The sequence below is a fragment of the Heterodontus francisci genome, chromosome 23, assembly GCF_036365525.1.
Source record: "Heterodontus francisci isolate sHetFra1 chromosome 23, sHetFra1.hap1, whole genome shotgun sequence".
NCBI lineage: Eukaryota > Metazoa > Chordata > Chondrichthyes > Heterodontiformes > Heterodontidae > Heterodontus > Heterodontus francisci.
This window is the reverse complement of record NC_090393.1, coordinates 19,179,123-19,192,554: the sequence shown is the minus strand read 5'-3', so window position 1 is coordinate 19,192,554 and position 13,432 is coordinate 19,179,123. Positions and strand designations below refer to the sequence as shown.

General features: G+C 41.8%; 2 protein-coding genes across 2 annotated transcripts in view; one reads left to right on the top strand and one right to left on the bottom strand.

Moving 5' to 3' along the window:
• tmem116 (transmembrane protein 116) overlaps positions 1-859 on the top strand; it is a 31,192-nt gene extending 30,333 nt beyond the window's left edge. The window contains exon 11 of the mRNA XM_068055482.1: positions 662-859. Coding sequence (XP_067911583.1) covers positions 662-859 — 198 coding nt within the window. The remainder of the gene's footprint in view (positions 1-661) is intronic.
• A 5,599-nt stretch (positions 860-6,458) lies between these two features.
• The window catches only part of mapkapk5 (MAPK activated protein kinase 5), a 111,296-nt gene continuing 104,322 nt past the window's right edge, over positions 6,459-13,432 (bottom strand). Inside the window, exon 14 of the mRNA XM_068054812.1 lies at positions 6,459-6,639. Coding sequence (XP_067910913.1) covers positions 6,548-6,639 — 92 coding nt within the window. The 3' untranslated portion in view covers positions 6,459-6,547. The remainder of the gene's footprint in view (positions 6,640-13,432) is intronic.

Genomic DNA, 13,432 nt, shown 5'->3' with positions numbered 1-13,432 from the left:
ACATTTTTAATTTGAACTTAAGTCATAGCTGACCTGCCAGTGCTTGTTGGAACCATGTAGTGTGAGTTTTGCTTTGTATCTAAGCACATGATACATGTCCTGGGAGTACTAGATGGCCATAGTTGAAAATTCCTCATAAATGATATCTTTCACCTTGATGAATACAATTGTTAGAATCAGGAAAGAGAAGTTTGTTGCTATGTGCCTATTTTTTGTAATCAAGGCATGATCAGTAAGTTTACTAACAGATTTAATGAATTTTCCTGATAACAGTATAACAACCAGACTATGTATTATAATTGGTTATATTCCAAGTGTCTCAAAAATGGACGATATAGAGGCGCTGCAGGTTGAATTCTACCTGATCTGCTCAATTCCCACTGAGTGTCTTCAAACAGGCACAATCTAGGTAGATGCCACAGTGTCTTCCTGTGGGAACAGGGAAAAATCAGATGCCGAGCTCTTTGCAAGATGACTGCTTCACATCCCCTTGAGGCTGACAATTTAGGGAACTAGCTTTTAGCAGCAGAAATGTGGGACCTGGCAGGACAGATGTTACAAAGGTGGGGGCGGGGCATTGAGGATGTGTGTCCTGCACAAAAATAAAATAAATAAAGCAGATTAAATTCATTTTTACAAACCTAGATGTTTTTTGCCCCAGGCATTCACAGCTGCATCTCAGGGACTGCTGAACTGCATCGTGTATGGTTGGACAGAGAGAATGCTCCGATACATGAGGCAAAAGGCCCGACGTGATGTTGATACACAGACGCCACTCCTGCGTTCTCAGAAGCGATCATACTCCAGCATGCAAAATGCCAATGTGATGAATCCGCTGACCATTTCTCCTACCCTCTGAGGGGCCTGTTGAGAGATTATAGCCACAATTGCACTCTACTCAGCCTCAGTGAATACATCCATTTATGCAGACTTTCTGAATGAAAGCTGCAAATTAATAAACTATAATGCACTTGACAGAACAAAGGAAAGGGATAACACTGAGGCAACGGAAAAGGACTTGTGCTGTTTTTGATCTTTCCCATGACCAATTGACTCTTGAGCAGAGCAGGAGGGACAAGGTATTTCACATAATCTCCCATCCAAATATTAACCAGACCCCAATTCTGCTCAGCATCCACATTGACAGCAGGATAGCCATGGGGAACACTAATTAAACTTCTGATGCAGTCTGACCTGTGATTAAATTCAGGCCAGACACAGGGGATACCTGGTCTGCAGGACTGGGTGATGCTGTCGGCTGTCTTTTCTTCTGAGACTTAGATTTTGAATTCAATCCAGACAAGTGCCAGCATCTGCACAAAAGTGGCTTGGTGCTGATTTGCCCATAGTTCGTAATTCCCCCCACACCAAACCCATGGGGAAACTCTGCACGTGTTCAGCATCTTCCATTGCAGCACCATTGAGACTGGGATACCCAGTGATGTGAAACCCTGGGCACAAACCAAGGTTCCTGAACTCTGTGGTCCTGCACACCAGGGCTCCTCTGATGATTTTAAGGCTTCAAAAACAATACCCTGGCTTTGAGCTGAAAGACCAGAACACAAGATTTGCTCCTTTGGTTCCTACACAACCCCTTTGTAAACTAATTGTTAGTCTGAGTATACAGTACTACGTAAGGGATTGAGCTATACACCAAGCTGCCTAAGAAACTGTTAAATAAAGAACAAGAACAAAGAACAGTACAGCACAGGAACAGGCCATTCAGCCCTCCAAGCCTGCGCCGATCTTGATGCCTGCCTAAACTAAAACCTTCTGCACTTCCAGGGACAGTATCCCTCTATTCCCATCCTATTCATGTATTTGTCAAGATGTCTATTAAACGTCGCTATCGTACCTGCTTCCACCACCTCCCCCGGCAGCAAGTTCCAGGCACTCACCACCCTCTGTGTAAAGAACTTGCCTCGCACATTCCCTCTAAACTTTGCCCCTCTCACCTTAAACCTATGTCCCCTAGTAACTGACTCTTCCACCCTGGGAAAAAGCTTCTGACTATCCACTCTGTCCATGCCGCTCATAACTTTGTAAACCTCTGTCATGTCGCCCCTCCACCTCCGTCGTTCCAGTGAAAACAATCCGAGTTTATCAAACCTCTCCTCATAGCTAATGCCCTCCAGACCAGACAACATCCTGGTAAACCTCTTCTGTACCCTCTCCAAAGCCTCCACGTCCTTCTGGTAGTGTGGCGACCAGAATTGCACGCAATATTCTAAGTGTGGCCCAACTAAGGTTCTGTACAGCTGCAGCATGACTTGCCAATTTTTATACTCTATGCCCGACCAACGAAGGCAAGCATGCCATATGCCTTCTTGACTACCTTATCCACCTGCGTTGCCACTTTCAGTGACCTGTGGACCTGTACACCCAGATCTCTCTGCCTGTCAATACTCCTAAGGGTTCTGCCATTTACTGTATACTTCCCACCTGCATTAGACCTTCCAAAATGCATTACCTCACATTTGTCCAGATTAAACTCCATCTGCCATTTCTCCGCCCAAGTCTCCAACCGATCTATATCCTGCTGTATCCTCTGACAATCCGCAACTCCACCACCTTGGTGTCGTCCGCAAACTTACTAATCAGCCCAGCTACATTTTCCTCCAAATCATTTATATATATACTACAAAGAGCAAAGGTCCCAGCACTGATCCCTGCGGAACACCACTAGTCACATCCCTCCATTCAGAAAAGCACCCTTCCATTGCTACCCTCTGTCTTCGATGACTGAGCCAGTTCTGTATTCATCTTGCCAGCTCACCTCTGATCCCGTGTGACTTCAACCTTTTGTACCAGTCTGCCATGAGGGACCTTGTCAAAAGCTTTACTGAAGTCCATATAGATAACATCCACTGCCCTTCTTTCATCAATCATCTTTGTCACTTTCTCAAAAAACTCAATCAAATTAGTGAGACACGACCTCCCCTTCACAAAACCATGCTGCCTCTCGCTAATAAGTTCTTTTGTTTCCAAATGGGAGTAAATCCTGTCCAATAATTTCCCTACCACTGAAGTAAGGCTCACCGGCCTATAATTTCCTGGATTATCCTTGCTACCCTTCTTAAACAAAGGAACAACATTGGCTATTCTCCAGTCCTCTGGGACCTCACCTGTAGCCAATGAGGATGCAAAGATTTCTGTCAAGGCCCCAGCAATTTCTTCCCTTGCCTCCCTTAGTATTCTGGGGTAGATCCCATCAGGCCCTGGGGACTTATCTACCTTAATGCTTTGCAAGACACCCAACACCTCCTCCTTTTTGATAATGAGATGACAGACTATCTACACTCCCTTCCCTTGGCTCATCATCCACCAAGTCCTTCTCTTTGGTGAATACTGATGCAAAGTACTCATTTAGTACCTCGCCCATTTCCTCTGGTTCCACACGTAGATTCCCTTCTCTGTCCTTGAGTGGGCCAACCCTTTCCCTAGTTACCCTCTTGCTCTTTATATATGTATAAAAAGCCTTGGGATTATCCTTAATCCTGTTTGCCAATGACTTTTCATGACCCCTTTTAGCCCTCCTGACTCCTTGCTTAAGTTCCTTCCTGCTGTCTTTATATTCCTCAAGGGATTCGTCTGTTCCTAGCCTTCCAGCCCTTACAAATGCTTCCTTTTTCTTTTTGACTCGGCTCACAATATCCCATGTTATCCAAGGTTCCTGAACCTTGCCAAATTTATCCTTCTTCCTCACAGGAACATGCCGGTCCTGGATTCTAATCAACTGACATTTGAAAGACTCCCACATGTCAGATGTTGCTTTACCCTCAAACAGCCGCCCCCAATCTAAATTCTTCATTTCCTGCCTAATATTGTTATAATTAGCCTTCCCCCAATTTAGCAACTTCACCCCAGGACTACTCTTATCCTTATCCACAAGTACCTTAAAACTTATGGAATTATGGTCACTATTCCCGAAATGCTCCCCTACTGAATCTTTGACCACCTGGCCGGGCTCATTCCCCAATACCAGGTCCAGTACGGCCCCATCCCTAGTTGGACTATCTACATATTGTTTCAAGAAGCCCTCTTGGATGCTCCTTACAAATTCTGCCCCATCCAAGCCCCTAGCACTAAGTGAGTCCCAGTCAATATAGGGGATGTTAAAATCACCCACCACTACAACCCTGTTACCTTTACATCTTTCCAAAATCTGTTTACATATCTGCTCCTCTACCTTCCGCTGGCTGTTGGGAGGCCTGTAGAAAACCCCCAACATCATGACTGCACCCTTCCTATTCCTGAGCTCCACCCATATTGCCTCGCTGCACGACCCCTCCGAGGTGTCGTCCCGCAGTACAGCTGTGATATTCTCCTTAACAAGTAATGCTACTCTCCCTCACCCCTTTTACATCCCCCTCTATCCCGCCTGAAGCGTCTAAATCCTGCAACATTTAGCTGCCAATCCTGTCCTTCCCTCAACCAAGGCTCTGTAATAGCAACAACATCATAGTTCCAAGTACTAATCCAAGCTCTAAGTTCATCTGCCTTACCTGTTATACTCTCGCATTGAAACAAATGCACTTCAGACCACCAATCCCGGTGTGCTCCGCAACATCTCCCTGCCTGCTCTTCCTCTTAGTCTTACTGGCCTTATTTACTAGTTTCCCCCTCATTTATTTCACTTGCTGTCCGACTACTCTGGTTCCCACCCCCCTGGAATCACTGTGCAGATTGAAGTAAAATAAACCTTATTTCTAAATTTAAAATAAGTTAAAATGCTCTATCAGGCTTATGATTTCTATATTTTAGAAATTTTTAAAAAAGCACCTTGAGGGCATGTTAAAGGCAAGGACTTTTGGATTTGACTCTGGGGTCAGGGTTTATGAGCTGCCTTAAAGATTGGAAAAGGAATAAACAAGTCTGTTTTCCCCACCCCTCCTCACCATCATGAGTTTGTGAATGCAAGATGTAGACAAGTAGAGGCATGGGTCAACTTGACACATTCAGACAGGAATTAAAAAGGGGAAAACAGGAGGAAGCAACAAAAGTTCAAAAGGATTACTTTTAACTTTAGCTTGTTATTTTAAAGCACTTTTTGTAAAAATAAGGTGAAGAGTAGCAAGGGCCACAATTGAGAAAATGTAAACAATATTTCAGAACAGACAGGGGTGTGCAACGAAAAGGAGCTGCACGTTGATCTCCCCACTTTCTCTGTAGTGAAGTTAAAAGGATGAAGGTAATACCACCTTACATTTACAGAGTCAGAAGAGAAGAAGGTATGAGTTACATATGAACAATGACAGACAGGTAAAGACCTTCTGCTTCATCCAGCCTGTCCCATGCAATTCCACCCCACCCAAAACCATATGATCTTCTGGAGAGGCAATAAAACAGATAAAAACCCAGGCCAATCTGGGGGAAAAGAAAATCTGGTAAAGTCCTCTCTGACTCACCTAGGCAATCAAAATTAGTCCAGGAGATCACTCTGGCTCTGAATTCTCTGCAGTACCTACCTATTTTTAAAGAGGTGATGCCACCCCAGCTGGAAATAGATCCAGCTCTTGCTTGAAGGAATTCAGTGAATCAACATCCCCTACACCAGACGGCAAAGTTATAAGTTGGATTAGCAGAGAAGACAGAGGTAGGGTAAGGCAACATAATGAAGGGATTTAGAAAGATTTTGAAATCACCCAAAGGACAAGAAACAAGGACAGGGTTGATAGGTGAGCAGAATAGAAGGAAGGTGGCAGAGTTCTGGATGAATTAAGAGTTTGTGTAGAGTAGAGCTGGGAAGCACTGAAGACTGAGAGCCTGAAGGTGATGAAGTCAAGGGTGCTCCTGTTTCACCCTGGTTTAAGCTTCAAACCTCATATCGGAACCATCATCAATATCAATTACTTGCAATGTTGTAATATTGCTCGCCTTTACTTTGACTTTACCCCCACTGCCACGGAAACCCTCATCCACGCCGTAGTCACTTCCAGGCTTGATTTCTCTAATGTTCTCTATAACCAAACAACAAGAAACAACCAAAAAAAACCAAAATAAATATACACAGTAGTTACAAGTGTCACTCTGTTATTACACTGTAAAGTTACACAAACATGTTAGTAAATCCCATCTTTACAAACCTCATCAAAATTCACATCCCCAACCAGGCTTTCAAATTACTTCTAAATCTGGGAGCACAGTTTGCTGTCTGTTCATTATCCCATATATTAGATATTTTTTCTTACTCCCTCTGCAAAGCACCTCGAGATATTTCTCAACTTACATTTACCCGGTGCTTTTAATGCAATTAAATCTAACTTAGAAACGGCTGATGCCATACTGGGTGCCAAAGGATAAATTGCTCCACTCCCCAGCACTGACGTCTTTCAATGTGATGAGTATATGTTGATTAAAATTTAGAAACCATGTTCTATTCAACACTGTGGGTGGAGGTAGCTGTGCCTGGGATGTTTTGAGGCTCAAGAAACCTTTCCGAAGTCTTTCGCACTTGTTTTTTTTAATCTTTTATTTAAATAAAAACTTTTTTTTACATTTATCAAAGAATACTCCTGGTACATTGTAAAAACAGCAGGCACTAATGTTAGGAATCCTGTGAATTTGTTTGTTCTTCAATGACCTGTTTGACCATTTCTGCAAGTTTCAGACGATCGACTTTATCACTGAATCGTCGCCCTGAAAAGACAGAAATGTTTTGTTAACCACACAAACTCTGCGGAGGGGAATGGGGGCCCTGCTCATCAGCTGCTGCATTGTCAGTTAACCTGTTTTCATTTTATTGAGAACACAAGTAAAAGGATCACACTGAAGATTTGTGGATATTTTCTCCCTCTCTTCAGAGACCAGGGAGAGTACATGCCATTTAGCAGATTTACTCCATGTAAAACATTAAGCTTGATTCATTAATAGAACTTTAAATACCTTTGAAATTCCCAGCTTTTTTCATTTTCTGTCAAGTTATTTAAATAACATTTGAGTAAAAAGTGGAACCTTTGCAGGCCTTAAAAGGAAACTCTCCAGACCTAAAAGCACAACCCATGAGGGGCAGTAGAGATCAACGTTGGTTTTAATTAAAAGGCACTGAATCAAAACCAATGTATCCAACATCAGCAATCATGCAGAGAAATGTTTTGATATACAGAAACTATGTGAATTATTCAAATTCAATTACCAAGACAAAGGGCTGAAACAGTTAAAGGATAAGCATTCAATTTGTGCTTTATATGCATAAATTAGTAAATAGGGGATTAATGGAAGTGCAGATTTGTTGAAGATTGTGCAGAACTGACTGAACTAGCAAGGGTGCCTAATAAGTGGCGTCTTTGTAATTTGACTTCAATGGTACTTGCAAATGGTTAGCGCTGTTTGCCTGATATAGGCAGCTGCCCATGATAAGCGTGGATGGCATAAGTGGTGGGGACTGTAAATGCTGCCTTGCTTGCATTACTCACCAGAAAGACTTTTATTTTATATAATCCAATAGGGCTGACTTGATTTTAATAGTGACTTAAAATATGGCGTGCATTACTGCAAATGAAAATTTCAATGGAGACCAAAATCTTTTAATTTCTTCATGTTTCTAATCCTAAATTTTCAACCTCTGGTTACCAACTTGAAAAATAACCAGTGGAAATAAACTTTCACTATTTACTCAGTCAAACCCTTTCAGTTTGCCATGTTTCCTAATTTGGTATCTTCAACTTTTGATATTAGTCCCTACATATATGGCAAACAAGAGAACTTAAGAAATTGGAGCAGGAGCAGGCCATACAGCTCCTGCAGCCTCCTCTGCCATTCAATAAGATCATGACTGATCCTTGACCTCCACACTTTCCCACCCAACCCCCATATCCTTTGATTTTCTAGAGTCTAAAAATCTATATCAGGATTAAATATATTCAATGACTGAACATCCACAGCCCTCTGGGACAGAGATTTCTAAAGATTCACAGCCCCAAATGAAGAAATCCCCCTTCATCTCAGTCTTAAATGATCGACCCCTTATCCTGAGACAAGGCCCCCTAGTCTAGACTCTCCTGTCAGGGGAAGCAACCTCTCAATAATTACCTTGTCAAGCTCGCTCAGAATCTTACATGTTTCAATGAGATCACCTCTCATTCTTCTAAATTCCAGAGTATAAGTCCATTCTACTCAACTTCTCATCATAGGATAACCCTCTTATCCCAGGAATCAATCTATTGAAACTTCACTGCACACCTCCAAGGCAAGTATATCCTTCTTTAGATAACGAGATCAAAACTGCACAGCATTCCAGGTGTGGTCTCACCAAAGTCCTGTACAATTGTAGAAGGATTTAAGTACTCTGGTACTCCAAACTCCTTGCAATAAAGACTATGATGCCATTTGCCTTCCTAACTGCTTGCTGTACTTGCCTGCTAACTGTGTTTCTTGTGTGAAGCCAGTCTCTCTGAACATATCGTAAAGTTTCTCACCATTTAAAAAAATCCTGAATTTCTATTCTTCCTCCTAAAGTGAATAACCTCACATTATACTCCATCTGTCACCTTACTGCACACTCACTTAACCTATCCCAACACAATCCCTGGGACATGCCACAAAATACAACTTGTCAACTTGAGCAAGATCCATTTACGCCTATTGTGTTCTGTGGCCATCACTATTCATGTGCCATTAACAGGATGAGTCTTAATCTTAGAATTTTAAACATAGGAAGGTCGTTTAGCCCATCATGCGTGTGCAAGTTCTGTGAAACAGACCCATTTCCCTGTCCTTTTTCCACATCATTTTCATTTTTTTCTGAATATTTATTTATTTTCTAAAACCCACAGTGGATTCTACTTCTACCACTGTTTCTGGTGGGGCATTCCACGCCCTAACAAACTCCCTTTGTTCTTTTGCTGATCTTAAACCTCTGCCCTCTAATTACTAACACACCACCCAATGGGAGTAGTTATTCCCCCATAAAAATAATTCATAATTTTGAACATTTCTACCAAATCTCCTCTTAACCTTCTTTGCTCTAAGGAAAGGAGCTCTAGTTTCTCATTTATCATAACCATCTTCATAAATCCTTCTGCACCCTTTCGTAAGATACACAAATTGAACATACGATTTGAACTTGTTTATCATTACTTCTTTTCTCTTCAGTCTATGCCCCAATTTACAAAACGAGAGGCCATTCAATCCATCAAGTCTGGAATGGCTCTTTTGAAGAGCTTTATCCATATCCCTGCGATTTTTCTTCAAGTAAATATTTATAGTCTATAGGCTGGTCAGTCTGACCTCGGTGGTGGTAAATTGTTAAAATCAATTCTGAGGGACAGGATAAACTGCCACTTAGAAAGGAACAGATTAATCAGTGTTGTGATCCTGTAGTTTTGTTTTCTTTTCCGGGAAGTATGCAGTGTGCCTTTAAGGTTGTGAAAGGACCAGTACTACTTTAAGAACCAGCAAGCCTCAGGAGTTAGTGAAAGTGCATTCTTGTTGCCGTGGGATACAACCATATGGACAGGGAACCAACCAACTTCAAAGAATGCATCCTGGCTACCCAGCAACAGCCACTCAGAGACTAAGGATCGAGATATACAATGTTGCGATTATCTTTTGAACTTTTTTTTTAGTTGAAACAGACTGTTCTAAGACAGACAGCTGGACCAGCATGAATGGAACCAAGATCTCTGATAATTTAAACTGAAGGGAGGTGAATTTTAGACTGATCACTTTTTCACCCTTCAAAACAATTCTAAAGCCAAATTGACTCATTGAAAAGTGTCTGCAAGTTGTTGACTGCTGAATTCATCGCTGGAAGAAGAGGAGCAGCACTTCAACTGGAACTAGACTACTGACTGTCCTACTGTTGAAGAACCTTTTTTCCCCATCGGACGACTGTGAGGACTTCAAGCAACCTTGGACTGTTCCACCAGCAGGAGCATAAATCTGCAAGGACACTAATTGTTTCTATTTTAAATGTTGTTTATATCTTAACAGTGTTTAAGAATTTAGTTTTTTTAATTAAACAGTTAATTTGTTGATCCAATGACACCTGGCTTGGTTAGCTTCATTCGGGGGGTTAATAGATGGTCAATTTGGCTGTGGTTTTCATTAATTTGGAAAGTTTAAACTGATATGTTAGGCGATCTGTGGAGTGGCACAGTCGTAACATATTAATTAGGGGCTCGCTTACGGTTGAATCATATTTAATTAGGTGGCTCGCGTCTGGGATCATTATCAGACTAATTGGAGGGCTCGCATTTGGGATCATATTAATTACTCGTTTCTGGAGTAACATTTAAATTGGGCTCAACTGGAAACTCTATTGTTGGGATCTAAATTAACACCAATTAAAAGAACCAGGACTCTTGTATAAGAAGGTACAGTCTATAGCACTGTAACGGGATTGGTGGTTTCAGCAGAGATTTTGGAAAAACGGAATGTTTCCCTGAGTGACTTGAAAACTTTAAAACAAATTAAAAGAACTGGCAGCGAAATTGGAGTTGGAATTGAAATTAGATGACAAAAAAGCAGAGATGATTGACATAATAGCTGAATATCTGGAATTAGTAGAAGATGATGATGTTGATGAAGGGCAATTCGAGGAACAAGAGTCTGAGAGTAAAGCAGCGGTATTGGCTAGGATTCAGCTGGAAACGAAAATAGTTGAAATAGAAAAAGAAACAGCAATAGCAATAAGAAAACTTGAACTTCAAAGAGAGAGTGAAAGAGAAGACAGGAAATTTAAGTAAAAAGAGATGGAACTAAGACAAAAGGGTAGTCTTGAATCCAGGGAAAATTCTGGTCAGGAAGAATCTGAATTTAGCACAGGACCCAGCGAAAAGTTGTTTAAATTTATACAGGCTCTTCCTAGGTTCGAGGAAAGGGATGTAGAGGCATTTTCATATCTTTTGAAACTATAGCCAAACAGATGAAATGGCCAAAAGAAAGCTCGACACTGCTTATGCAGGGCAAGTTGGTAGACAGAGCTCATGAAGCCTATACCGTGCTTCCTGAAGAGGCTTCTGCAGATTATGAGATGGCAAAAAAGACTATTCTCGCTGCGTATGAGTAAGTCCCTGAAGCTTACCGTCAGAAGTTTAGGAACTTATGGAGATTGGCTGGACAGACATATTTAGAATTTGACAGGGTGAAGCAAATTAACTTTGACTGTTGGATACAGGCATTAAAGATAGAAACCACATATGAGAACCTTTGAGAACTGATTCTCTTAGAAGAGTTGAAAAACTCCATTCCTTCAGTAGTGAGAACTCATAGATAACCTGAAGGTTTTGAAAGCTAGGCAAGCAGTGGAAATTGCTGATGATTTTGAGCTTGTGAATAAGCCAATCTATTTTGTCTGTCACCCCCATAAATCAGAGAAGGATAGGAAGTGGGAGAGTGAAAGGAAGGCAAGTAGCCGGGGACAAGAAGGAACAGCTGGGAATGCCCCAGGATCACCTCCTCAGGCCAGAAAAAAAGGTGCTGGGAGTAGAAGTGAGGTTCGCAAGCCAAAGTGTTATCATTGCAACAAAATGGGTCATCTTCGTTCAGAGTGTTGGAAATTGTGAAGAAGCTATATCCGCAGTCAGAGACTTTTCCTCTGCACTAACTTTGTGTACCCCAACAAGAGCATCACTACAACTGGAACTAGACTACTGACTATCCTACTGTTGAAGAACCTTTTTTCCCCCATTGGACAGCTGTGAGGACTTCAAGCAACCTTGGACTGTTCCACATTGGAAGATTCCACTTCGGCAGGAGCATAAATCTGCAAGGACACTAATATTTTCTATTTTAGATGTTGTTTATATCTTAGTAGTAAATGAGGCAGGAAAACCTATTATACTCAGGGACACAGGAGCAACCCAAACACTTGCTGGGAAAAGATATAAGGTTTCCAATAGAGGGCGCCTTGAACGCTAAAATTTTAGTTAATGGAACTGGCGGGGAGTATATCCCCGTACCCGTACCTTTGTATGAAGTACACCAAGAGAGTGACTTAATATCTGGGATAGTAACTGCAGATGTTGTCCACAGTTTACCAGTAGAGGGAATTGATCTACTCCTAGGAAATGATTTGGCTGGATCAAAAGTATCAGTTTCTCCTATAGTTACAGAGGAACCAAGTGAAATTAAGGAAACGGAGCAATTACAGGAATAAGTTCTGAGAATATTTCCTGCATGTGTAGTTACCTGAGCAATGGCTAAACAGGATCCATTGTCGGAGGTAAAAGAGGCATCACAAATAGATAGCCAAGTATCTGAAATCTTATTTGGGGATTTAGATAATCCAAATGAGATGTTTAACAAATCGTCTATCATTGCAGCATAGCAAGCTGATCTAGAGATATACCGAATAGCACAGACGGCTCTGACAGAAGCCGAGGCGAAAGGAGTTCCGGAAGGATGTTATATGGCAAACAGGGTTTTGAGGAGGAAATGGAGACCGCCTCATAGACCTGCCGACAAAGACTGGACAGTTGTTGAACAGATAATGGTGCCACCTAAATATCGACAAGGATTATTAAGGTTAGCACATGACATTCCTTTTGCAGGACATAGGGGAATTCAGAAGACCAAATCACGCATAAGCCAACATTATTAATGGCCATGTCATACAAAGGATGAGATAATTTTGTAGGACATGCCATACCTGTCAAATGGTGGGAAAAACATAAAACCAGGGGATGACGTATTAGTGTTGTTACTATTGCAGGGCGAACCATTAAAAGCACGGTTCAGTGACCCATATAGAGTGATCAAAAGAGTGGGTAAGATCGATTACTTGACTGACACCCCTGATCACCAGAAGAAGAACCGGTTGTGTCACATTAAAATGCTCAAACAAAATTACTGCAGGGAGGAGGATAAGCCAGTACAGGTATGTCAGGTAATCGGGACTGTTGAGAAAGAAAATGATAGTGAGGATGAGGCAGAAGCAGGCCTAGGAAATTCTCAGTTTGAACCTCCGACTGTCAGATTAGCGAATATAGAATGGCTAGGAAAATCCAATATGCTTTTACACTTAGAGGCAAAACAGCATGAAGACCTAACCAGGTTTTTCACAACGTTTCAAAAAGTTTGTAGGGATAAGCTGGGATGCACAATCTTAGCCACACATGATATGGGTATAGAGTTATACAGCACAGAAACAGACCCTTCGGCCCATCGTGTCTGTGCTGGCCATCCAGCACCCAACTATTCCATAAAGGGGGAACCATTCCTTTAAAACAACATCCTTGCCTCTTGGGTCCAGACAGACAGGCCCAAGTGGAAGCAGAGATACAATGCATGCTGAAGGGCAGCTTAGTTGAATCTAGTCAGGACAGCTGGAATTCACAGATGGTCTTGATGTCTAAACCTGGTGGGTCGGCTCAAACTTGTGTAGACTCTAGAAAAATAACTGCAGTAAAGAAGGCAGACTCCTACCCAAATTCTTATTTAAAAGGACTGTATGGACAGAGCGGGCAACACAATGTGTCTTAAAGAGACA